Source organism: Cryptosporidium sp. chipmunk genotype I (genome assembly GCF_004936735.1).
Source record: "Cryptosporidium sp. chipmunk genotype I strain 37763 chromosome Unknown contig_2, whole genome shotgun sequence".
NCBI lineage: Eukaryota > Apicomplexa > Conoidasida > Eucoccidiorida > Cryptosporidiidae > Cryptosporidium > Cryptosporidium sp. chipmunk genotype I.
This window is the reverse complement of record NW_027125624.1, coordinates 560,287-586,646: the sequence shown is the minus strand read 5'-3', so window position 1 is coordinate 586,646 and position 26,360 is coordinate 560,287. Positions and strand designations below refer to the sequence as shown.

Below are 26,360 nucleotides of genomic sequence, written 5' to 3'. Positions count from 1 at the left end.
GAAATAAATAGGTAACAAGCACTGGCATCTTTAAATATATAGTTTACAGATTTGAAATATATATTTTAAGCTAGTTTTAATTTTCATATTGAGTAATGATTGCAAATATCTTTAAATAAGCCAATAAGTGTTAAGTAAACTGGAATAAATTATAAAAAGAAATACTTATGTGTGATTGCTTTACATTTTTGAGACAAAAAGAGGACTACAACGAGCTTAAAACCTATGAGTTTGGAGAGAACTTTGAAATAAGCATTACATCTGTTGAATCTCCCGGAGATGGTCAAATTAATTTGAATGTTAATAATGCACTATATGATGAAATAATGTTTTGTTATACCCAGCTGTTGGAGAATGATGACTATAATTTGTATGTGCCTATTGAAGGAAATCCAAATTGTAAGTTTCTTATTTATCTCATTCTTAGCTTGCAATTTATTAGAGAAAATAATTTATACAATATTACTAATTTAGTTATAGTTAAAGAAGAACTTCCAAAGTTACTGAGCAATGTAAGATTTAGAGAGAATATTGTGGGATATGAAAATAAGAATCAGAATCTAATAGAGAAATTAGATGACTTAAAGAAAAGAAACAAAAAGATTGAAGGTAAGTTTTAAAATATGAAATTTAATTTTGAATTAAAAAAAAACTGAATTAAAATAGAATGTGTTCAAGATTTAGTTGGAAGCTGGCAAATCATTAGTGAAGAATCTGATGATATGGAACAGTTTTTACAGAAAATTGGTGTTGGAATATTGAAAAGAAAGGTAGTTAATAAAGGTAACTACACCTTAAAAGTTGAAATATTCAATGAAAAATTACTTGCTATTAAGATAGAACCATTTTTTGGGCCTACACAAATCATGAACTGGGACCTGACAGGAGAAGTTTTTATAGAAAAGAACTCTGAGGTGGGGGTATGGAGGAATAAAGTTGAATTTATTGAATTTAAGCACGAAAAAACCAATAATAAATTTGTTACTGCAATTTGTATGACTCGTGAAAGTGATAATCTACGTGGTAAAGTCATTGAAACAAGATGGACACAGCCTGGACAAGAATATACTAAAATTAAATTTATTAGATATAGGTAAGTCACAATAATGACACGTATGCAAATACTTGGCACACCCGCCTATTTTGCAAATGGTTGCATGCAGACCATTCATCTCTGCATGCTGCGATTGCGTTAATACCTCATAATCTTTATTTTTACATTAATACATTAACATATATTAAATAATTCCTATAGATTTATTGATGAATTTGGAAAGTGTACGATGGACATATTTAGGGTATTTAAACCCAAATGATTAAAAAAATATATATATATTAACTATAAATATAAGCGTCTAAGTATCGAGAAAAGTAGAATAAAAAATGAGCGGGAAAATTATAGTGGCATCTCCAAAGACTTTTACAGGAGTGCTTTCAGCTTTGATTTTTCCCCAGCTGACAGCTTCATCGGGAGAAGCTCCGGAATCAGAACCATCAAATTCGGTTGCACTTGATATATAAACAGCATAATCAGCCCCATTTCTCATTAAATTTGCATTACAGATATGATGTTTAGGAACTCCTCCACCAAGAATGATAATGCCACTCTTCTTAACATTAAGAGCAATATCATTAATTTTTCTAATGTCTTCAACAACATCAATTTTGAGACCCTATATTGCGGCAAAAATATATAAATGAGAGTTATATGAACAAAACTAAAGTATAGAATAGAATCAACTTACCGGGTTCCTATATGAGTGGAAAAATAAGTTATCACCCAATGATCCATCAGTAATTCCTGGACAGAAAACTGGAATATTATTTTTGTAGCACCAGTAGTACAGAGATTCTTCGTGGTTAATTTTCTCGCCCAAAAAGTGAATCATTTTGGAAGGTGTCCAGTTTACAGAGTCTTTATTCTGCATTTCAAGCATTTCATCCAATAATGGTTGGAGCCATTCCTCAAAGTCTACATAATTTTGATTTGGAACTAATAGATTTCCAATCCGATTCCAACCTTTTTTTCTAAGTTCACTACCTTTAAGAGTAAATTCACCAAGAAATGTATTTCCTAAAACTTTAATAAAATCCTCCTCAACACCGCCAGCTGAAGTTACAATCACGTCAATTAACTTATTCTTTGCCAAATGCACAAATATTTCACGAAGTCCAGAAGAAATCATGTTTGATGTAAAACTTAACCAAATTGCACATTTTACATTTCTTCTATATTCCAAATTATTATATGGCTCTACTTCATCTGACTCGATCTCTTCGTCTGATAAACGCCAACTTAACATCTTTTTAATCTCGTCGATTGCTCTCCCAATATTTGTAGCTTGAAATCCCATATTTTTAATGCCCTTACAGTATTCTTTAATTGTTATATCCGTAAATTTATCTTTAGACGGGCCCAACACCTTACTATCGTCGTCTTCAATTGGCTCACTGTGTAAAAACACACTGTCTTTAGCAATGCTTGGGATATCTCCAAACTCTTTTGAAGAATCCATGTCAACTAACTATTTTACTTTTCTCGTTTTTTCTTTTGCACTAATATAAACTTTCTTGTAAAGTTTTTTTTGTCTATATCGCCAGAAACTGCGTCTAACATATATCCGTATAGCCTCAATTATATTAATAAATGTAAGATAGAAAAAAAAGGCACTGTTTTTTTTAGTACAAAAAAAATGTCTACTTTGGAAAAATCGGACTAGCTATATATGTTTTAGACAAAACAAAGATATCGTGTAAAGAATCTATTACTATTAGATTGTTGAAAACTAGCATTACATATATATATATATTCTACATAGATAAGATCACTCCAGTTAACTTTATAGCTTTAACCAAAAGCTGCCATTGTCTTCCAATATAATAAAATGTCATCTTTTTCCCCTCCCACTGATTTGTTTTAATCAAAATTTTGTCGGTCTGTTTTAAATCAGTATTAGAATTTATTATTGATTTCAAAGTCTAGGAAAGAAGTTATATTATAGAATGGCCATGCTGGCACAGATCACTTTTATAAATTACATTGAGAAAGGCTCGGTAAATATTGATTAGTTTTTTAAAAATCTATGAGAGCACATGAGATTTAAATCAAAAAAAGAGTACTAAAAGTAATACAGTAATGCTTTATAATAAATTAGTAATATCTATGTTCTAGTTAAAATAAAATCAATTCTAGTTATTAGTAATACAAATCATTCAAATGTAGACTTGTAATCACGCAAATTTTGGCGGAAGTGCCACTAAAAAATTGAGGGGAAATCATCCTTTATATTATAAATTTATTTTAATAATTAATATAATAAAAATATTAATTTAAAACACGTAATATAAATCAACTAGGCGGGAACTTAGTCTAATTTATTAATAAATAGTCAATGTATTAATAATACCTAATAAAATAAATATTAAATACGTGTAATATTAAACAATTAATAAAATTGAAAATATACATATAATATTAATTGAAATAAATAAGTTAAGTCTATTCTGATTATTGGAGGTACCTATGGCTGCCCCTCATTGGGAATTTTAGAAGATTTCTAAATTTCTCCCCTCACGGTAAAAGGTGTAAGCATACGCGATTAATAAATAATGTATGTGTTGTATGCCCGTATTTGACAAGGGTGTTGATTCCTTTTAAATTAATTTGTCCCAGATTTTTATAGATATATGGTGGCAGAGAAACAACAGGAGCGTCATACTAATGATAAGAAGCGAAAGTTCAGGCGTCCCTTTCAAAGGTCACCAACGAATGGAGCTCAAAAGAGCAGTATAGGCAAAGAAAAGGATAAAATACACAACAGATATATATCCACAAATGCGAATACTGGCGGAGGTTTGCATGACAATCATGTAAATGGTAATATAAGTAAGAATTCTAAGGATGTGAATGAGAGTTCTCATGAGATTGTAAACAGTCATAGTGGAAGTAACGATCACACGAGTAACAATGAGTCACGTCTAAATAGTAATAGACATACAAATAATGGTAGTGGTTCTAACAAAAACTTCTCTAATAACAATGGAGGTGTTAAGGACCAGTATTATGGTGCTCGTAGAGACAGCTCTGAGAAGTGTAATAACTCTACAGTCGCTAATACTGGCGCTTATATTACAGGGAACGGTGACAACTCCAAGCCTAGCCATGCAAAAAACAATAAGCCCGAAAAGATACAGCCAAATCATCAACAACAAAATCACCAAAAGCAACAACAGCAACAACAACACCAGCAAGGCCAAAATTCTAACCAACATTCCAAACAAGTAAATCAGAGACAAATACCATCTAACTTCCAGCAAAAGCACCAGACATACTCGTCATCAAACCATAATGGCCACCACGAAGGGAGATATGGCCAAGATAGAAGAGGAAGAGGATACGGATACTCAGGAAATAGGCAGCATAACCATGGAGGCTCTTCTGGAGGTTACGATTTGAATAGAAAACAGTTTCCCCCATCCTCTAGCTCGGTTGGAGGCATAGGAGGGAATTCGCATAACTCTCAATCTAGACCCAACCACCACAATAGATCTCAACATTTACAAACTGGCTCTTCCAATACCAGTACCGTTGAGAATGCCGGTAACACCAGTTTGACAGTAACAGTAGTATCAACGACAACCAACCCCACAAGTACTACTGCTGTACCACCAACGGTCAATGCTGCTAATACTACCAATCTAGCAGCCCCTACTACTACGGCTAAAGAGGAGGGAGGAAAGCACTACTCTTCCCAAAACAATAATGGACTTGGGATCTCCAGAAAGGATTTCCATGGAACTCCAAACAAAAGAGGAGGAGACTCTCACTATTATGGGCACGGCAGGCAGCATGGCACGCGAGAACACTCAAACTACCATCAACATAAGGACAATATTGGTAAAGGAGCACCACATGGAGGCCACCAAAAAGACAAAAATGATGTACCTCCCAAGGAGTCAAGGACAACTTCACACAAAAGCTTTGCGAATGGAAAACCAGGAGCAGGAGCAGCAACAACAGTGACAACCATAGGCTCTGAACTTGAACAAAATTTTGCTGCTAATACTGGACAAAGGCATAAGATCCAGTCTCTAAATCAACAACAATCGCAGGCTCAATCACAGAAACCGTCCCATTCAATACAGGGTAATAGTTCAGATACCAACCCCGAACATAGGGATTTTGCAAAAGGGGACTCTGGTGGTCATAAAGGCAATTTTGAGCATAACCAGAACTCAAATGTTGTCACTAAAGGTCACGCCAACCAACATAATAGCCACAACCTCTCTAATAGCAACGGAGGAGGTTCCTGGAAAAATCAAAATGGCGGGGATCACACGTATGGGCGCCACGGTAGGTATTCAGGGCCAAAAAACATGGGAAAGGGCTCAAGTGCATGCAATGGCGGGCCCGGTCAGAGTTCTGTGTTTCCAAAACACTCAACAGAGGGTGGAGGAACTCATCTATATGGACAGGGTGCATTAGGGGGTCCACTTTTGGAAGACCTGAAGAAGAAGAAGAGTAAGAAGAGGTTTAACAAGAACATGAGGAATGGTAGCAACCCGTCAGGAGTGATCAGTGGGAACCAGACATCTGGTAGTCACCAAGTTAGCGGGAATGCCAAAGAGAGGCTCAAATATGGACCTGGGGAACAACAGAAGACACATAGCGCAGGAGAGGCATTTTCCTCAGCTTTACCAAATGAAAATGAATCGAGAAACATATCAAATAAAGCCCAAGGTGGAGTTACTCAAAACCCCTCTAGTATAGAAGTGAACTCGGAGAAAGGGAAGGCGATTGACTCTAGGAAGAAGTTGTCTGGGTCTTCAAACGATTCAGAGAATATTGTTTCTGGAGAGACGACTATTGGATCAGACTCTATGAATGGGAAGTTATTTTCCCAGGAGTCTGAATGTTTGGGTAGAAATGGTAAATCCACTGATTTTAAAGTCAATGCCAATGCAACTAACTGTACTGGTGTAAATGACGTGAATGAAACAGAGAATGCCGACCCAATAATGACCAGAGATATAGAAAGAAGAGAGAAATTGGGATCGGCAATTCCAGTCTCCGAGGCTAAGGAGGGAAGTTCCTGTCATAGTGGAGGTAACAACAATGGCAATAGTGCAACTCCCATTAGTAGTAGTAGTAGTAGTACCAACAACAGTAGCAGCACTGGTGGTGGTGGAATGGTTGGGCCGTGGAGACGGAACCTCCATGGAGGCCAGGGTGTCGACTCCTTAGAGACAGTAAGGAGAGCTGTGAAGAGTCTCTTGAATAAGATAACCGTGGAGAAGTTTACGGTAATTGCAGAGAAACTTGCTGTATGTATTGATGAGATTAAGAACGTGGATGAGCTTGAGGAGTTGGTAAAGCAAGTACTGGAGAAAGCAATAACAGAACCCGACTTTTCAGAAATGTATGCTGATTTATGTCAGATACTTAAGTGGAGAAGTCCGGTGCTTGTGAACAGAGATGGAAAGTCAACAATAGGTTTTAGCAGAGCCTTGTTGGCAAGATGTGAACAGGAGTTTAAGAATATGCCTCGCAATATGACTCCAACGGACGAGGAGCGGGAAAAGTACGACTCAGAGGAGCTGGCAATATTGTATAGGAAACGAAAGTTACATGTTTTGGGGATAATCCGACTGATTGGAGAACTCTTCATTAGAAAGATGTTCCCAATGAGAAGTTTAAATGAACTGGTATTTGACTTAGTAATGATACAAGAGAGTCCTGATGAATATGCCATAGAGTGTCTTTGTCAATTAATCATGACTACAGGATATTATTTGGATTCTAATGAGAAGTCTCAGATGATTGTGGATCAATGGTTTGGAAGGCTAAGAGAATTACAGAATACATCCATTTCCACAAGATTGAATTGTTTAATCCAAGATGTCTTTGACCTTCGAAAGCATAAGTGGGTCAAGAAAGTCCATAAACAAAAGGCCAAAGCACTAGCCGATATTTTGAAGGATATAGATGTGGAGGATGTCCTAGGTGGAGCAGCAATTGCTGCACAGTATGGCTCGGTTGTAGTTGTTGGAGAAAGATCCAACCTCGTTGGGAATTCTGCTTATTATAACTATATGACTTCTCAGGAAGAGCTTTACATTTCAAAACAAAAGGGCCTACAAAAGCAATAAGCAATGTAATTACAGTGCTAGTCATAATATTAGAAGAGAAAAGCAGCCTAGAGGACGCATTTCAACATTTTCTGATTATATTATCATTTACTCCACCTTTTTCCCTCTTTTAAACCCTTTAGTTATTGTAGCATTAGCTTAACATAATGATTATTAGATATATTTACCGAATTTCTGAAATTTACTGTTGTTTATTCATAGAGAGCAAGTAAAGAAATTTAATGTTAAAAATCTATGTTGTGGAAATAAGAATATATAAGGATTTAAAATTCACAAAGAAGACTTCTATTAATTATTATATAATAAATATTAAATACATGAACATTTATCATTGTAATGATTATTTGTTTTTATTTCTTCTAAGTGCAATTATTAGACCTTTTTATCTTTAACAGACACATTACATATTAAAATTTTTTATTACTTGTTTACACTATTAGTTACCACCTCAATATTAGGAATTTCATCAATACCTTCGAGGCGAACAGTAATAGCACCTTGTTCGGGAATATTTCCTTGTAATTCCATACTTGCTTGTTGCTCTAGAGGGGAAATTCCTGATATTTCAGTTCTCATTTTTCCCAAATGTAGGCAGAGAATCTAAAGTTGATTAAAAAAAATGAATGAATTTGTTTTTTTTCCTATTAACTATTTGATGAAAACTTACGCTCATCGTGATTTTCTTCATTATATAATTTCTACCACCAATAGAATCTGAACATAAAGTCTCAATTTCTCCATCACCTCCATAAGTAATTGTAAAACATTGATCAGTACTTGGTGTAGTTTCCAATGGAGTTATTATCTCATCTAATGAAATAGATTTAATTTGTTTCTAAAAAATATCGAGCAAAAACAAAAATTATTAGAGTTTTACCAATAATATAAAACTTACACCATTACTTGAGATTTCAAATTCTTCATTACTTAAATGTGTTTGGACAATGTCTCCTGTTGATAAATCCGTTAATGATGGGATTCTTTTTAATACACTATTCATATCAAATTCACATAAATCCTTGCCATAATTGTATTTTCTAATCCGTTGCATTTCAGCATTTACAACACTAAATAATCCAAGTATTCCAAATAAAAAGGTTACCTTCATTTTCAATAAATCAAATTTGTATTTATATATATTTATGTATATATTATTTTAAAATAAAAGCTTTTGCTTATTTTAATTCAAATAAAAATTTCAAATTGTTTGTTTCTTGATACTAATTCAACAATAATATTATTATTCAGATCAAGTCCTTAATTTTGCTTTTCCTTTTTATTTCTTTTTCTCTATATCTATCTGCCTCTTTTATTTTGCCTTTTTAAAACTTGTTTAATAAATTTCAATCTCTTCTTGCACCTCTTTAATCACCTCTGTATCAATTTGACATTTTAATTACTTATAATTTATTATTATTATTAATATGATTTTTTTTTTGTCAAATCCACATGCAATCAAAAAAAAAAACTTTTTTTTGAATGCATGCATTTAATTTACTTTCACACCGGTATTACGTAAACAATATCATGCCGGTATAAAAAATGATAATAGTTTGTCCACATAAAAATTATAAAATAATAAAAATAATACATGCAAAATACTAATTAATATGAATATGTAAGGATTATATGTATAAACATTATCGATTCGGAGAAATAAATGGTAGAATAATACTAGTTCGTTTTTTTTTGTCCTGACAAGTTTGTTTATTTTGTACGTTGACAATAGAAATAATTAAAAGAATTTTAATATCGCAAAGAAATGATAAATTATATATATTTAAAATGCTTAAAGTCTGGTTCTGTTATTGTCATTAAATAGAAGAAACAGGTGGGGGGAGGAAAAAGAGGATAGGAGTGATTAAAGAGCCAATTTTCAGTTTCTGTAAAGACAAATCTTAATGAATTGTCGAATTTTGTATGGAGAAAAATTATAATTTTAATTAAATTGTTAATGGTTGGTCAAACAGAGTAGGTGGATGCACAGAGGAAAGAGGGGAAAGAAAGTCTCTGTTTGTGTTTGTGTATGTTAAAGAAAAATATAATAAAAATGCAAATATGGTTATTCTCATTCCTTATCTAAATTTCTAGTTAGCTGCTCTCCTTTTCATTTTTAAGTAAATCTGATCGATAATCCACTTACGATCGTGAGGAATATATCTACGATTTGTTCCATCACGACTGGGAATTTTTAAGAGTAATTTTGTAATTTGTAAAATCAAAAATTTTGTCATTCATAACTTACGTAAGCATGCATATATCATAAAGTGAGTTAATGTACTTGACTAAATCCTCAATACTGTATGTAACTTCCTTCAAGTTGGAAAATGCACATTTTATGCTTTGCTCATAAATTTGACAAACTCCTGAGAATATATGAAATGGTAGTATTGGTTGAAGGAAAGTGGGGTTTAAAAAAAAATGAAAATAATAGTTAATTTTTCAAAGATTATTTACGTTGTTTGTAAATAAATAATTTATCTTACCATCAACAGCTTGAGATACAGAATCATAATCCATATAAGATCTTGTGCTAATGTTATTAGAATATTGAATTAATAAAAGAGTATGAAGTCCTTGATTTTGTGCCATTATTATAATAATTTGTTGGAAATACAACTTCAATATGTAAAAAACTTAAGAAACAATGTGAATTTGATAAATAAGATTGAAGAAAATTATTTAATATATATAAATATAATATACATATTATATATATATATACATATATATATATATATATATATGTTAAATAATTTATTTATTTATTTTAATCTGTCAGGTTTCAACTTAATTTATATGTAAGCAAGTGAGTGACTTGAATACTATACTTTTCTTTTGACTTGTTGTTTGACGGGCGAGAGAGGGAAAAAAAAACAAAACCAAAAAAGTTTTTTTAGCTCTTTTTTCAAAGATATAATTTCCTGCTTCTTAGCTTTATGATTTCTAAAATTGTGATTATTTATTTATTTTTTTTTTTAAATTATCTATAATACAAACTTTCCAATACTAACATAATATGCGGTTAATTCCTCAACCATTTTATATTATTAATTATTAAAAGTTACTATTACCTTACTAATGTGGGAGAAACTTTTTACTAATATGTTGCATTAGGCGCCAGTTTGTCATTATAATAATTCCTGAAAAAAAAATAATAATAAGGTTTGGCGCCAATGAATTTTTTCTAATGTAATATATTTGACCAATTGCGTGCGAGGTGGTCACAGATAAATGAATCTAGAAATAAAAAATACGAATTTCGAGTTCAATACATAGAAGAAAGATTTTAAATTCATAGTTTGGATTTTATAAAATTCAAAGTATTACCTTAGGTTCCATCACCAAGGAAAGAAAAATAGAAGTGAGCCGCTAATTACATATTTTACAAGCAAATAATGAATTTTGAGATTATTTAAGAAAGGTTCAGTGATTATTAAAACTTTAAAAAAAAAAAAAAGGAACTTCAAATAATTTTCCAAATTTATTAAAATGTAACCAATCTTTTCAACTATCCAGAATTTAATTTTAAAGATGGCAAATACGACATTGACGTCCTTGTGGGTTATTCTATAATATAAAATTGGAAAACTATGGTGGTGCAAAAAGCGGTATGCAAATGCATATGATCAGAAAATACATGCAAAACAGGTCAGGTCTGTTTGATAATTTATTATTTCTTGGGTGAAAATTATTAATAGTAATTGACATTATTAAGGGGGGGAATGAAAAACAAATACCAATTATAAAGAAGGAAAGTATTTTTTGTCTTATAATATTTGGTAAAAAATGAGAATTGTTAGTTTGACAATACCAAAACCAACTTTGAACAATGAAGAAGAAATACAAAATATCTCTTTGACTATTAAAAGTAGGAGTAATGGAATGCAAATAATAGATAGTTGGCCACATGCATTTCCTAGATATAAATATGATCTAGAAGATAAACTCGAAATATCTATATATTACAAGCTAAAAAGTTCGTCAAATAAAATTGGTTCTGATGAAATCAATCTACACTCTGTAATATATTTCCCATGTATACTATTAGATGAAATTGATAAAAGAGGTAAAAAACAATGGATACTTGGTTTGGATAAGTTTAATGATAACAATACAAATACATTATTAGTTAAAGATACAAGTATTGAATATTCATTAAAACAAATAAAAATCATGGAGGAAAAAGCAAAAAGAAGCTTTAAAATCTCCAAGATTTACTTGATCTTCTATTCTTGCAACAAGACTGTTTTGAATATTGAAGAGCAGTTAAATTCAAGTTACACTATCAATCATGCTTGCGACTTATCATTATCACCTGAAGCCAATGCTGAAGATAGAAATTTTAATGAAAATGAAATTTCCAAATCTTTTAGACAAAATGAAAATTTTGATAAAAGTAAAACTAATTTTGGAATTAGGCCTGAAGATTCTGTTTCAAGAATATCTGCAAGAACAAGTAACTCTAATACAATTTCAAGAACTAACTTAATTAAGCAAAATCTTACAGAAAACTCCGATAATTTATCGGATGCAATAGAAATGATTAATAAGTATAGAAAAAGCAGATCAAAAGGATCACTTAATAATATTATATCAATTGATCATGGAAATGACCATTCAATTCACCAAAACTATAAAAGCATCAGCATTAATAGTAATAAACAGTCTTCTAATTCAAAAATTGTGAGTAATTTAGATAATTTTAAGGTTATAGATAGAGATCAAGTTTCTAATACACTTTCAAAACTTAATGAAAAGGATTATAAGAACACAACAACAGCAACTATTGATGCTGCAAGTATAATTTCAAAAGCTATTTCAACAAATACAAAAAAGTATTTGGAGAAGAAAAAAGTACAAGAAAGATTATTGACTTTGCAATATTACTTTTCTATATGGCGACAAGCAACTAGAAAGGAGAGAAACATTAAGAAATCAAAAAAGACTGTAAAAATTACGTCTGGATTGATCAATTTACTTCGAATCTTTGAAAAGAATCAAAGATTCAAAGAAATGATGTTTATTAAAGCGCTAAGATTCAACAGTTTTGAAAAAGAAATGAAAAAGAAAGAATTGTATTTTGAACAAATTACTAATGAAAAGAATATTCTGGCAGAAAAGCTGAATACTTTAATATTGGATAATTGCGAAAAATTTCAAAAGATTAACCAAAATATATTAATGAAGGAAAAGGATATATTTGAGTTAAGGAAGAAATTAGAGTATTATGATAATAAGAATAGTGAACTAAAAGATGAAATGGAAATGATTACGAATGAAAATAAGAAATTGATTGGTCAAATTAAAGAATTGAATGAATATATTCAGGATCAGGAGAAATTGATTGAATCTGATAAAGTTAAGAATAATAAGGAAAGAATAGAAATGGAGATAATAATTGATAGAAGAAAGAAAGAATACAGTAGACAATTAGAAGAGATTCACTATTTAAGTAGTGAAGTCAATGACTTAAAGAATAGAAATTTATCATTAATGAGTGAAAATGAGGAATTTAATAAGAAATTGATAACTTTAGAGGAGGAAAAGATGAATATAATTAATGAATTTAATCAAAGTTTGTTAGAAAAGAGCAAAGAAAATGAGGAGCTTTATATGGAGAATATTAGATTTAAAGAGGATAATGAATTATTATTAAAGAATAATAATAGATTAGCAGATGAGAATAATAATTATATAAAGATTTGCGAGGAGCTTAAGAATGAGAAAAGTTCTTTAATGGGTTCAGTTTATGATTTAATTAATCAGATAGAGAATGAAAAGATTGAGAGAATTCAGGAACTTGAGAATTCCAGGATATTATTTCAGAGTATTAATAATGGGGGGAGTTTTAATTATAATAGTCACAAACAAGTAGTGAATTTGTATAATGTGGAAGAATTAGGGGTAGAATTGGAGCAGGATTTAACATTGGAAGATTTAAAGGACACAATAAATAAAGGAAAAGATATTGATATTGAGAAAAAGAATGAGATGAGAAGAAGATCAGAAATAATAGTGGGAGAGAATTGTATAGAAATCATTGGGGAAGAAGAAGTTAGTGATAGTAGTGATAGTAATAATAATAATAATAATAATAATGAGAGTGGGATTAAAAAGGAATTATGGAATTTGAGAGAAAGAGAAAAGACAATGATGGGAATAGGGATGATAAGTGGGATTCGAAGTTTTGGTAATAATAATCAATTGGTGAAATTGAATAGCATAGAAATTAAAGGGAAAAGTAAGCTGGTAAAAAGAGCAATAAGAGAAGTTAGGTTGGAATTTTACGATGAAGAATATGAGAATATTAAATTAAAGAATGAGCAGATTATGGACTTGTCTGAAAGAGTTCGATTGCTGACAAATGAAATGAATAAATTGAAGGATAAAGAAAAGGAGGAAGAAAAAGATTATAATAGTAATGAAGAAGTTATAGAGTTAAATTTGGATGATACCGAAAGGATCATTGGGTCAGCAACAGAGATGTTTAAATTGGCATTAAGAAATATTAAGATGAATAAGAATAAAAATCACAACAATAGTAATATTAATAATTTATTTGGAGGATTAGAGAATGAGAGACCAAAAAGCAGTACATTTGGTTTGGATCAAGATGAAATGGAGAGTGACGTAGATGAAAGTAAAGATGAAAATAAAGATGGAGTTGTTATTAATAATAATAACAAAAAAGAAGATATCGAAGTAAATGATAGTAAGATGTTAATGATTGTTCCTTCAGAATTTTCATTCAGTTCAAATTATTGTGATAGGAAGTCAGATTTACCATTATTAACATCAAAATCTCCATCTGAAGTGATAAAAAAGGTGATTGATGATAATTTGGGTAATAATTATCATCAATACAATAATACTGTTGAGAATAGTAATACAAATAATAACGGTACCGGTAATAACAAAATTATAACAAATATTAATGAAAGTAATAATTTTGGGGGAAATATGTTCAAATTAGGTTATGATAAGATTGTTTCATCTATATCTTCAGCTTTAACATCAACTAGTACAACTTCTGGATCAGTAGCGGGATTAGTAACTGGACAAGGATCAGTATCAGAATCAGTAACTGGATCAGGATCATCAGTATCTAGATTAGGATCATCCATGTTAATAAAAGGAAATGAGATAAGTTATTCTCAGATGACAAAGAATAATCCAATAATATTACAGTTTCCAATAGTAAGATCATCATCACAATCTCCAGCAGTATTGTCAAGATCAAATTCAATGAGATATAGTAATAATAATAATAATGGAAATAATAATATTGGAGGATACTATTATCAATATAATACAGGGGAAAAGTTATATAAAATTAATAATATTGATAGTAACTTTGGTATAGAAGAAAATAGCTATCAAAAAAGATATAGTTCATTACCAAGACAAAATATAAGAACGGTACCACCACCATTTTTTCCAAGAAATTGAAGAATTTGAGTTGATTTACTTAATTAATTAATTGATTAATTAATTAAATGTAATTAATGTAGATAATAAATATTTTTTTTAATAGCTTAAATAAAGTTTACAAGTATTTGAAAAGCTTGAATACAAGAACATCTTTTGTTAGGATCAAGTTCAAGTAATTCTGAAATAAGATAAAATATTTGTGGATAAGATTGAAATAATGGAAAAAGTAACTTTTTAAGATTATGAATTTTTTGGCTTGGATGAAGAATTTTTTGAATTGAATCTAAAACAGAAAGTTCATTACCTTCAAAAAAGAAAGGTGACCAAATAATTTGTTGATCTTTTCTATCTTTTAAATAACGATTATTTCTGGTATTATATATTGGAATATTTTGGTTTTGTTCTTGGTCTTGAAAATTATATTGATTACAAATAATGATAAATAATTCAAGAGCAATAATTCCAATACTCCAAGAATCAATTGAGAAAGGAAGAGTGATATCTGGAATGTTTGTATTTTTGTTTTTACCATTATTATAATTATTGTTATCATTAGTATAATGATCCATATTTGAATAAATAATAAGTTCTGGTGATTTATAATAAATAGTAACAACATCATTAGTAAAATTTGTATATGAATGATTTCGAATTGATCTAGCAAGTCCAAAATCAGCAATTTTGATTTCTAGATTATCTTCATTAATAAGTATATTTTCAGGTTTAAGATCACGATGTACTATTCCAAGATTATGTAAGAACTGTATAGAATTAATAATTTGAAAAAAGATATTAATACCAAATTGAAGATTCAATATTGGATGAGGATGAAAATGAGTATTTTTGTTGTTTTTATAATTATGATATGAACATTTTTCTTCAATAAAAGATAATAATGAAATACCACCATATTCATAAATAGCATATATACGATCATTTTCAAGTATAACATCTTCTAATTTAATAAATAATTTATTAAAATGATGATTGGATAATTCTTTAAGAATACCAATTTCTCTAAGTATACTTGGATGAATTCCTTTTTTAGATAAATCTTTATCAAAAGCTTTAATAGCATAGTATTTTTGATCATTTTTATTATAATTCTTTGATTTTTGATTTTTACAATAATTGTTGGTTTTTGAAAATAATGATTTGGATTTATCTTTAAAGTTTTGATGGCAATTTTCATTAATATTCATAATCATTTCTGTATCATTTTTGTTATCTGTTTTAATAGCTTTATATACAGTTCCGTATGCACCTTTTCCAAGTATTTTAGTTACTTTGTAGTTATTAATAATAATATATTGATTTTCTGAAGAATTTTGGTTTTGATTAAGTTGTTTCGTTTTTCTCATTGCTGTTGCTGTTTTTATTGTTATTTCTGTTTTACTGTTGTTGCTATTGTAATTTTGATTTTGATTGTTATTGTTATTCTTTTTGCTAGTAATATTGTTACTTTTAATATTAAAATGAATATATTCCAACTTTAAGAAAATAATATATTATTACAATAATTACTATTTTCTCAAAACCATTTTAATTATTGTTATTATTATTTATTAAAAACTTTTAACTTTTTTTAAATATCTCAATATTTAATAATTGACAATAAATCATTACTTGCATGTATTTTAATTACACGTAATTGCAACTCATGCATGCATTCAAGACTAAGTGGACAGGCGCCAAGTGTGTATTAGTACCGGTATTAATATAATTGTGTGAGGAGATTAAAGCCAATAATATGAAGTGAAAGATAGTAGAAGAATAGATAATATAAATTTTTAGAGAAAAATGCAACATAACAGTGGTAATAATAATAGCAGTAATATTAGTTGAACGAGTGAAGACTTTCTGGTGATTGAGATTGCTTAAGCCCTACCTCAATTTACGGCTTTTTTTTTTATTTTTGCAATATTGTTTGGCGATGGGAATGCTTAATTTCATTTCTAAATCAGGGGATTTGGGTTATCGGAAAAAAGAAGGATTAGTGGATGGGCTTTTGGAGGGAGTGAGTAGAAGAGCAGAATGGAAGCATCAAGGTTTCAATGGAAATGGAAATGAGAATGAAAACAATTTTCATTATTTGCGGGAAAAGAATTTATTGGAGGTTGATGATACTTTGAGAGGACTTTTAATAAAGAACTTATACAGTATGGATATAAATGACGAGGTCTTGAGAGGAATATTAGGAGAAGGAAATACGAGTTTTAAGCCAGGAGATATTTTAGGAATAATGGGATCTATAGGGTCAGGAAAGAGTTTATTAATGATGCATCTTGTGGCTATAAGTATTTTACCAGAGGAAATGGGAGGTCATGATCAGAAAGTGTACTTTATAGACACTGATTCGGGATTTTCTATTGAAGTTTTTACTGAAAAACATCTGATTCCCATTATTGAAAAAAAAATAACAAATCAAGATTTTTATTTTCATATAATAGAAGAAAACTTTGAAACTAAAACCAAAATCCCTCAAAAAGACTTTTCCGAAATAAAAATGAAAGACGAACAAATAATTATTAATCAAATAATTAAAAAAAGCCTCAGCAATCTGAATATTATATTTGTAAATGATCTATTGGACTTATTATGTGTTTTGAAGCAAATCATAAGTAATTCTTCTATTAATTATTTTAATACTGATTGTATAACAAATATAAATACCAAAAATAATTTCGATTCTAATGATAGTAATAATAAAGCAAAATTGTTGGTAATTGACTCTATCAATTTTTGGAATGCTGATTTAAGTTCATTTATAATAAGTAATCATGAAAAAATAACAAGCAAGTACCATATTCTTGGGTACTTTACAAATAAAAATACTATATTCAACTCTATATTTTCTTTAATTCGGCAAATTGTTCAATTTCATGGATTTATTGGAATATTATCCATCTGTGAAGAGCCTATAATCCAGTTTACATATAGTAGTAATAATAGCAATAATAATATCACTAATAATACCCATGATAAATTCAAGAATAATTTTACCGAAGAGCTTGTTGAGGTTGTTAATCTTTTCCAATCTAAAAAACATGATCAAAATATTGATATTCATTATGATAATTATGTTTCCAGTAAGAAATATAGAATTGAAATTGAAGATAATAAAATAAATGAAAAGCTTATGCTAAAGTTTCCAAGAATCATGCATAAAAAAATATTCCCAAATTTCCTGAGCAAAATATTCAATATTGAAGATTTTCAAAGTATCACAAATATTATATGGATTGCAAAATCTTCACTTCCTATTTCTGAACAAATTCATAATTATCCAAGTTCTTGCATTATACCAACCTACTTTTCATGTATTAGTGTTAGTAATCTCCAAAAAAGTTATTTTGCCTTTAATGATTTTCATGGACTGGTTCTTGTTTAAAACTAATTAGATATTCAATTAGTTTTGAATCAACTTAAATATATTCTGTAAATTATCATAGTTGTTCTTTTCCTTCAAATCTATCATCTTTTCTATCTTACCTTTACCCATAATGTAAACTTTATCACAAAACTCTATTGATTCCATGTGATGAGCTATTATTATTACTATACAGTGCCTGAAATACTTGTTTATTAAATATGAAATTGATGGGATTTTATTGTCACTGTAATGATGATTATTATGATTATCGCTATTATCAACGTTTTTATTGTCAATTTCATAGTCAAAACTATTATTAAATTTAATATTGATCTGACGTCTATTTCCACCATTGCTTATTTTTTCCTGATGAATCCTAACGTTGAATACACTTCTTTGTGCTTTGTTTAAATCCTTAGCTTTGTTATTCTCTTTATTTTGAATAATTGGTGGTTCATCAACCAAAATTATCTTATATTTAGAGGAATTTAAATAAACTCTTAGTAAAGAAATTAAACGTAATTGGGACAATGAAAATAAGTATCTGTGATTAATATGGTCCAAATTTTTACTATTTAACTGTAAATTGCTACTTCTTTGACTCTGATTCTGGCATTGGCCACTATTCATCATCTTATTAATGTTATCAGAATAGTTATCTGAATATACAACAGATTCCAATCCATGTGGCAAACCTTTAAACAATGGCTCAAAACTTAAATCTTTAACAGCCTTCCAAATATCATCATCCGAAAATTCTTGAAACGGATCAATGTAATCTCTAACCCTCCAATTCTTAATAAATATACTATTTTGTGGTATATAACCTATAAATTGATTTCTTCCAACGTTACTCTTATACATCTCCTTAATACAGCTCTCAAATATATTATGACCATACATTTGCTTTGGAATGTTTTTAACCAAATTACTTATTTTATTATTGTTAGTTAAATTAAAATCTAAATAGTTATGGTTGTTCTTTAACTCAATATTAACTCCATCTAAAGAAATAAAACCACTATCGAGTTTATAGTTACCCAATATACATTGAAACAATGATGACTTTCCTGATCCAGTTCTTCCAATTAAACCAATATGTTCTCCTGGAAGAATTGACATATATAAATAGTCGAATATTTTATTTGAGTTATTATAGTAAGACATTACAATGTTATTAATCACCAATCCTTGATTTTTCATCTGCAAGTTTAGACTACTATTTGAATCAGAATCTAACAATAATGCTTTATCTGAACTGAATTGATTCATCAATTCGATGCTTGGAAGATTATTAATTTCGCTAAAGGTTTCAATTGATGACAGGCTCTTATTGTTATCAATAAATATTGCACGGTTAATCTGTTTCTCAAGTATTTGAAATCTCTGGACAGAACACATATTCTTTTCCAAGTCAATAAAGTCTGTGATTAAAGATGTAATTGTATTAGGGAAAGCAATTATAATTGTTAGCGATAATACCAGAAAGCTGGAAAGTAAAGCTGATTGAAAACCATGTGCAAACCTTGTAATCCACAATGGAAGCTGAAAATTGAAAATTCTAGAAATGGTTGGACATATAAATAATACAAACATTAATAATATACCACAAAATAAAGTTCGAATTAATCTCCAAATTCCTATAGCATAGCTATAGTAAAAAGTTCTTTGTAGTATATACAATATATTACTTGTATCCTTTTTATAGTATTCAGAAAATCCCATATTTCTAATTGTGGAAGATCCTCTTATATTACATTCAGTCTTATTGCATAAAGGGCCATAAGTATTTAGTAAAAATCTATAACTTTCTCTTGTTTGAATTCTGGTTGGCTTAAATATGTACTTGAAGTAGTACCATATTAAAATTGGATATATTAATATACAAATAGGACTAGACCAAATAATATATCCTTGAGATGCCATTGCTGAAAAGAACTTTAAAATTATTCCAAGATTTAGCTCACCATCAATAATTCCAAGATCCATTGAAAAGATATTAACCAAAGACTGCGAGTCGAGAGAATCAAAGAATGATAGTGGGGAAATAATCATCTCAAACAATACTCTATTATGGAGAATGATCGCAGATCTTAAAATTGAGTTAATTTCAATATAAGTAGCAGTAATCTTTACAATACATGCAATAATTGTAACCCCAACAAATATCATCATATACTTGAATCCCAGATTTGAAATGGCTTTATAGTCAAATTGTCTCCTTAACATCATCTCCCTCCTCATATCCAAGTCAGTTCCACTCCAAAGTATAACTATTGTGTCAATTGAGCAAATTAATAAAGATAATAAAATGAATAGAATGATCAGTAAGATAATATTTTTCTTACCAAAAAACCCAAATAAATACCATGAATAACTTTCAAGCTTAACATGTCCTGATAATTCCAAGAAGTTCTCATCAAAAATATCTGGATTATTTACCAAATGACTGTTGCAGTCTCCTGAATTATTAGTTCCGTTATTTTTATCATTATTGTTTAAAACTTGCAAATTTTCTGACTTTGATATTAATTTACTAACCTCAATTTCCATTGCTCTAAGCAATCCATTCTCTCCAAAACAAATTCTTGGAGTACTTAATGAGTTTCTTCTAGAGTTTGAGGAGGAGGGCTTGCACTCGTTGTTCTCCCTGGAAGCTAATCTTATAATTTCAAGATCTTTATTATTTTTAGCTTCTCCTCTAAAACCTCCTTCATTTTGATTTTCATTATGAGCATAATTCTGGGCTTGGCTTTGGCTTTGGTTTTGGTCTTGACTTTGTATCTGATTTTGGTCTTGAGTTTGGTTTTGAGTTTGGCGTTGATCTTGGTTGCAAGATTGAAGTGGCCCATCTTTACCGTTACTTATATTTAAGCCTTGAAGCTTTGGCGGATTTTCACCAGAATAGTCACCGAATTCCTGAACAGACTCAAAGTTCTCAGCAGATTTTGAGACAATTTCATCAAAAACTTGATCATACGTCATCTCCTTAATTGTCATTTCACTGATCCTAAAAAACCTTAATTTAAAGTCAGTCTGGAAACTTTTTTTTCTCATAATGTAAGAAAGAGTAGGTTCATTCAAAGTTATGAAAACTGCACAATCTTCCTGACTTCTGGAAGGTATAACCATATCTAAGATATGTTCATCGTATTTATTGATACTTGAATTTTCCCTATGTATTTTTATAGAAAATAGAGAATTCAATATACCCATAGTAACGTTTGGATCCATATGCTCAAAAATTGAATCCATACATATAATTCTTTTCTTTCTTTTAATAAAGCCGCTATGATTATCATTAACATTAATATAATTCTGATAAATAGATCTGGCCAAAGATACCCTCGCTCTTTGTCCATTACTCAAGTTATTGCCATATTCTTCAATTAAGTGATTGTAACCTAATTGCCACATTTTCAAATCTGTTATTAACTGGCAAACCTGAATTACACATTCCATTATTTCTGGATTATACTCCCTGCCTGCTAATATTACATCTTTAAAGGCACCAAAAGGTATCCATGGATTAGAATTAATAATATCAATATTTCTGACAGCATTTTTATTGACTTGATTAATTTCAGTGCCCAAATAAGTATCTCCTCTAATTCTAAATAAATCACCAAGAATAGCTTCAATGAAAGTTGTCTTGCCAGATCCATGATCACCAATAATAAAGCATATTTCACCGTACTCAACTTTAATGTTTAAGTCAATTAAACAAGGATTTAACTTTCCCAACATTTTAAAATCTGATTCAGAGTTAATATCAAAATCAAAAGAATCCCAATTCCCTAGTGAATTATTCTCGTGAGAAGTTTGAAAATATCTGAGAATTTTCTCAATATTATGTTTATCAAAAGAACTCTTCTTTTTAAATGATGCAATTTCTGTCAAAGTAGTCATATTCACCAATTGCGACTTTTCTTGAATGAGCTTAATTTCATCAATATCCAAAATACAATTTCCCTGTTTGTTTTTCTGATTGTAAATTTGTTTATATACCAGATCCATTCCTCCACATGATCTTAAATAACCTATTTGATGAAGATATCTATATACAGGGTCATCATATATCTGCCTAACAAAAGTTGCATTAATATACCACAAAGCAACTTTTTGAAATTTTTCTTCTATAACTTGCTTTTCAATTGTCTGAATTTTAATCAAATCTTCTTTTTTAATCATATTTTTACCCTTATTAATAATACTAGAACACATCCTTTTGCTATTCTGGTCATAAATAAACTCTCTATCTTTTAAGATGGGATAATCATATATTCTTGAAAATAAAAATGTCTGTATTCTTCCTAAACTTACAAAGCCTTGTACTACATATCCAAGCTCATCTGGAAGCATATTTACTGAAGTAAATAATGTATTTAAAGAAAAAATTATGGGTACAGTTGCTGTAGCTGGAATCGAAAATTGGCCAAAATATTTTTTAAATAGTAATCCAAGAGATGTAAATAATATAGCTTGTGAAAAATAACTTGAACAAAAGCTAAATATTTCTGAAAACCCAGATAACCATAATCTTCTTCCCCTCCAATACATTTCATATGTTCTTAACTCCACCAAATTCCTGTAAACAAAGCTCTCCCAATTTAAGAGCTTAATTGTTCTTATGTTTGAAAGTATATATCGCAACTCATCTAGTCTACAATCCTTTGCAAAAAATAATGGCTTCCTTAAAAACCCACTTTTTATTTGGAATATTGCACTGATTGAAATAAATAAAGTCAAAGTTGAGATACATGATATTAACGATACATTGATTATCCAACCCAAATGATTTTCTGTATTAGGTAACGATGAATTTAATATAATAGAAATTGCATAACTAGCAAGTAATACTCTAAGTGGAAATAATATTACACTGATTAAATTTCCAAGTAAGATAGAACATGGAAATAAATCCCCCATCATTACATTGTATATGTTAATATAATTTAATCTGATTGCGTGACTTTGATAATTCTTCAAGTCATCAAAATTTCCATTTCCATTATAATTTGAAATATTTTCTTCCTTCTTTAGCGAATCCTTCATTTCAATTTCTTTTAAAGATAAGGACTTTGTCTTAAAACAACTTAATGGTGATAAAAACTTAAATTTTCTCGAATTGATATCATCCTTATTAATTTTTTTAATCAATTTCATATCCATTACAGTTGGAGGTATTAAGCCGTTCTTGTCAATGCTTTTTCGAACCAGCAAGCCTCCAGACTTCTTCAAACCTCTCCATAATATATTTGTTGCTAGACTTGAATATATTCTAAATATATACCTGTATTGAAAAAAAACTATATGTGGTATTGATATAGATGAAAACAGCATTATAAGAAAAACCAACAAAAAATTAATAACTGAATTCATCTTTTCAGTATCTTTAAGTGGCATAGGCTTTTGCAAATCTGCCACAATGCTTTTAATAATAAATCCAACTGAAAAACGAATAACATCTATTACTGTTAATGAAAAAATACATATTATTATAAATGGATAATATGCTCCCAATAATGCCCTCATTAAACTTGGCTCTCTTTTACCCAGAATTGCATTTCTTTCTTCTCTTCTTAAAGCTTCTTCTAAATGTCTCCCTAATATAAATGGGTTATCCTTTGAAGGTATCTCTGGTAAATCCTCCTCTTTCATTAGTTCTGTGTCCTTCAACTTCATATAAGGGGAGATAAACCCAAAGCTTAAATATCTAGGAGAAAAAGCATAAAACCATCTTTTTGGTTTATATATTGAACCATGATCCTTGGGATTCAATTTGGGAACATCTTCGCTTGAACCCCCCTGCATTATTTGAGCTTCTTAGCTTTTTTTCCACTTTCTAAAAACAGGTACTATTGTCAGATCTCAACATTACAGTTTATTTTTTGTATTTCTCCTAATTCTTATTTCTTCAAGTATTATTTAAGAAAAAAATTAATTTCACACTTTTCTTTGCCTATCTTATTTCTTGAATAATCTTCAATTCAAATCAGAATTGGCGCCTTGCAATTTATAGACATTGTTTTAATTTAGTAAATTAATAATACTTGTAAATTAACAATTATTTCCAAACAATATAATACCTATATTTAATAAAATATTAACTGTAAAGATTATCTTAAACTTTTACTCTCTCTTCCTTCTTATTTTTATACTTGTTAATTTATCTTTTCCTTCAACTGCTTTTCAGTTTGTTAAAACCTTTCAGATCTAAGTTGTATACTCACTTTTTATTCTGGCTTTATAACTTTCAAAATTACTTTATTTACTATTATATATCACACAAAAATAACTTTATTAATATTTTTTATAATTTATTATCTTTTTTATCAAGTATTAATACCCAACTATTTGTTTAAATTAACAAAACATTTTTAAAAAATAATAATAATATTAATCAATCCAATCATTTCTTTAATTATAAATTTTTTGGTACGTTAATATTTGAATTTTTTTTTTTTTTACACAATTAGATGCAAACTTTAAATACCGGTCGTCCACATCATATTTGAGGGGTGTGAATAATTTTTACGCATGTAATAGCAACGGTATATGCATGTTTGCATGTGGATTTACAGGTGAAAAAAAAACTATGAATGGGAAAAAACTGTACATTTCTATTTCCATTAATAGATTTAAAGAAAAATATAAATACATTTATGTGCTTAAATAATGTTCTTTCCTACAATATATGAATTTTTTTGTTAACTAGTGTACTTAATTTTCTCAAGAAAATTCTTCAGAAAAAGCATATTAAATTTTTAAAAAGAAAATCATTCACAAAATCACTTCTAATCGATTAGAATTACTTCATTTTAAGCAAATAAGTCACTTTTTGCGTGTTTATGATGTTTATTATGTTTTAAAGCAGATTCTGAAAGAATATCAACTCTACCAACAAGCCTCGAATCTGGGAAAAATTGTTCATTGCTAGTTAGAATATCACAAAGCTGAAAAACTTCCTCCCTATAATGGCAATGCTTAAGCCATGCAAATAGGAAATCTGCAGGCGGGAGAATGGACTGTAGATATTGAAGAAATCCCTCGGACCATTCAACTTGTTGTAATAGCTGATTCAAAATCAGTTGCTCACATAAAATCTTATTCATTTTTGATTCTGTAGCAATTTGTAGCTGGGTAATTGAGCTTTCTAAAATTGAGTAAATTCTTTGCTCAACTTCAAACATATTGGCTCGAACATCATTGAAAATAAGTTGCTGAGATTCAAGCTTCTCCAATAACTCCATCTTTCTTGCATCCAAACATGGATGTGGTTTGTTATGTCGTTCTAGCTGAGCCCTATATGCCCTGCTTATTGGCATAATCATCGAAGGAGTATTCTCATCTGCATGTGTATGAGACGGCCTACATAGTCTACACATTGGTACATGGCACAATGTACAGAATTCCTCTAAACTATCCATTGTGTGAACTGGACAGTTCCCTGAATTTCTTGGCATCTGGTTTATTGGAATTCTTATATGTCTTGTTACTAGTTTATTATGTCTATGTGTTCTTTCATCACATGAATCACATAGTCTTGCAGTATCAGCTTGACACCATAATATTGCTGGAGAATCCTGGCATTCATCACACCAAGGCACTGCAAATAGCTCTGGTGATGAAGAATCATATTCAAATTGTATCAAATATTCTGGTACCACTTGAAAACTATCATATATTATATATTCATGCTTGAATGTATGCTGTGGTAATACACCTGCTGATAATGCCAATGCTGAAGATAAATTAAATTCATTTGCCTTTAACTCACTGTCCATTGCTACTTTTGAATTCACCATAGAAGGGGGATTAATTTGTTTGTTTCTTAGAAAAACCGTATCATATTCTGGGGGTATCGGAAACCTATCACCATCTGCCTCACTTTCATCATTCTTTACTACTGAGCACCCAACACCTACTTTGCATAAAAAAAACTCAAACAGTCTTCTTGTTCCTGGAGTATAATCAGTTTCAAAACTATTATTAGATCTAAGTTTGTTATTTGTTTCTTGAAAACCACCACTACTTCCTGAAGCCCCTCCATTATGTGAAGCTTGAGGCACTCCTGGAAGTCTGATATTACCTGAAGTAAACTTCATCCCATTTGATGGAATTTTAAACCCCCTCCTAGATACATCTTGAATTGAATTATTCTGATCAAGCTCATTCGTATCCACCCAACAATACAATACCAACTTATCTTGTGTCCTTCTTTCAAATGCTGTTGAAATACTACCTATATTCACATGCCATATCTGCTGAATGAGAGATCTAGATGATCTACAGCAAACCTGAAGATAATGCTCCAATAGATTCCATTCCTCCGTTCCTCTTTGAACTGTATCCAAATCCTGGTGAGAAATATGAGTCACCAATGTTTTTTGTGGCATCCCCT

General features: G+C 29.8%; 11 protein-coding genes across 11 annotated transcripts; 5 read left to right on the top strand and 6 right to left on the bottom strand.

The window, feature by feature from the left end:
- Positions 1 to 167: 167 nt before the first annotated feature.
- On the top strand, positions 168 to 620 carry ELE39_001904 (uncharacterized protein; the record flags this gene model as incomplete). Its single annotated transcript, XM_067345627.1, has 1 exon — positions 168 to 620. One exon carries the CDS (start codon positions 168 to 170, stop codon positions 618 to 620), a length of 453 nt encoding a protein of 150 aa, XP_067199515.1.
- A 102-nt stretch (positions 621 to 722) lies between these two features.
- ELE39_001903 (fatty acid binding) lies at positions 723 to 1,097 on the top strand (the record flags this gene model as incomplete). The annotated part of the gene is made up of 1 exon (XM_067345626.1): positions 723 to 1,097. One exon carries the CDS (start codon positions 723 to 725, stop codon positions 1,095 to 1,097), a length of 375 nt encoding a protein of 124 aa, XP_067199514.1.
- A 258-nt stretch (positions 1,098 to 1,355) lies between these two features.
- Positions 1,356 to 2,516, bottom strand: ELE39_001901 (deoxyhypusine synthase; the record flags this gene model as incomplete). The annotated part of the gene is made up of 2 exons (XM_067345624.1): positions 1,356 to 1,673; positions 1,746 to 2,516. 2 exons carry the CDS (start codon positions 2,514 to 2,516, stop codon positions 1,356 to 1,358), a joined length of 1,089 nt encoding a protein of 362 aa, XP_067199512.1.
- A 1,171-nt stretch (positions 2,517 to 3,687) lies between these two features.
- Positions 3,688 to 7,149, top strand: ELE39_001900 (eIF4G eukaryotic initiation factor 4; the record flags this gene model as incomplete). The annotated part of the gene is made up of 1 exon (XM_067345623.1): positions 3,688 to 7,149. The coding sequence occupies one exon, from the start codon at positions 3,688 to 3,690 to the stop codon at positions 7,147 to 7,149; it is 3,462 nt and encodes a 1,153-aa protein (XP_067199511.1).
- Positions 7,150 to 7,569: 420 nt separating this feature from the next.
- Positions 7,570 to 8,257, bottom strand: ELE39_001899 (uncharacterized protein; the record flags this gene model as incomplete). Its single annotated transcript, XM_067345622.1, has 3 exons — positions 7,570 to 7,749; positions 7,817 to 7,984; positions 8,045 to 8,257. 3 exons carry the CDS (start codon positions 8,255 to 8,257, stop codon positions 7,570 to 7,572), a joined length of 561 nt encoding a protein of 186 aa, XP_067199510.1.
- Positions 8,258 to 9,236: 979 nt separating this feature from the next.
- ELE39_001898 (rudimentary enhancer) lies at positions 9,237 to 9,741 on the bottom strand (the record flags this gene model as incomplete). The annotated part of the gene is made up of 3 exons (XM_067345621.1): positions 9,237 to 9,330; positions 9,395 to 9,515; positions 9,636 to 9,741. The coding sequence occupies 3 exons, from the start codon at positions 9,739 to 9,741 to the stop codon at positions 9,237 to 9,239; spliced, it is 321 nt and encodes a 106-aa protein (XP_067199509.1).
- A 1,197-nt stretch (positions 9,742 to 10,938) lies between these two features.
- Positions 10,939 to 14,601, top strand: ELE39_001897 (uncharacterized protein; the record flags this gene model as incomplete). Its single annotated transcript, XM_067345620.1, has 1 exon — positions 10,939 to 14,601. One exon carries the CDS (start codon positions 10,939 to 10,941, stop codon positions 14,599 to 14,601), a length of 3,663 nt encoding a protein of 1,220 aa, XP_067199508.1.
- An 86-nt stretch (positions 14,602 to 14,687) lies between these two features.
- Positions 14,688 to 15,944, bottom strand: ELE39_001896 (Ser Thr kinase; the record flags this gene model as incomplete). The annotated part of the gene is made up of 1 exon (XM_067345619.1): positions 14,688 to 15,944. One exon carries the CDS (start codon positions 15,942 to 15,944, stop codon positions 14,688 to 14,690), a length of 1,257 nt encoding a protein of 418 aa, XP_067199507.1.
- Positions 15,945 to 16,516: 572 nt separating this feature from the next.
- On the top strand, positions 16,517 to 17,974 carry ELE39_001895 (AAA domain containing; the record flags this gene model as incomplete). Its single annotated transcript, XM_067345618.1, has 1 exon — positions 16,517 to 17,974. One exon carries the CDS (start codon positions 16,517 to 16,519, stop codon positions 17,972 to 17,974), a length of 1,458 nt encoding a protein of 485 aa, XP_067199506.1.
- An 18-nt stretch (positions 17,975 to 17,992) lies between these two features.
- On the bottom strand, positions 17,993 to 23,770 carry ELE39_001894 (ABC transporter with 2x AAA and 11+ transmembrane domains; the record flags this gene model as incomplete). The annotated part of the gene is made up of 1 exon (XM_067345617.1): positions 17,993 to 23,770. The coding sequence occupies one exon, from the start codon at positions 23,768 to 23,770 to the stop codon at positions 17,993 to 17,995; it is 5,778 nt and encodes a 1,925-aa protein (XP_067199505.1).
- Positions 23,771 to 24,777: 1,007 nt separating this feature from the next.
- ELE39_001893 (zinc finger protein) lies at positions 24,778 to 26,355 on the bottom strand (the record flags this gene model as incomplete). The annotated part of the gene is made up of 1 exon (XM_067345616.1): positions 24,778 to 26,355. The coding sequence occupies one exon, from the start codon at positions 26,353 to 26,355 to the stop codon at positions 24,778 to 24,780; it is 1,578 nt and encodes a 525-aa protein (XP_067199504.1).
- Positions 26,356 to 26,360: the final 5 nt, after the last annotated feature.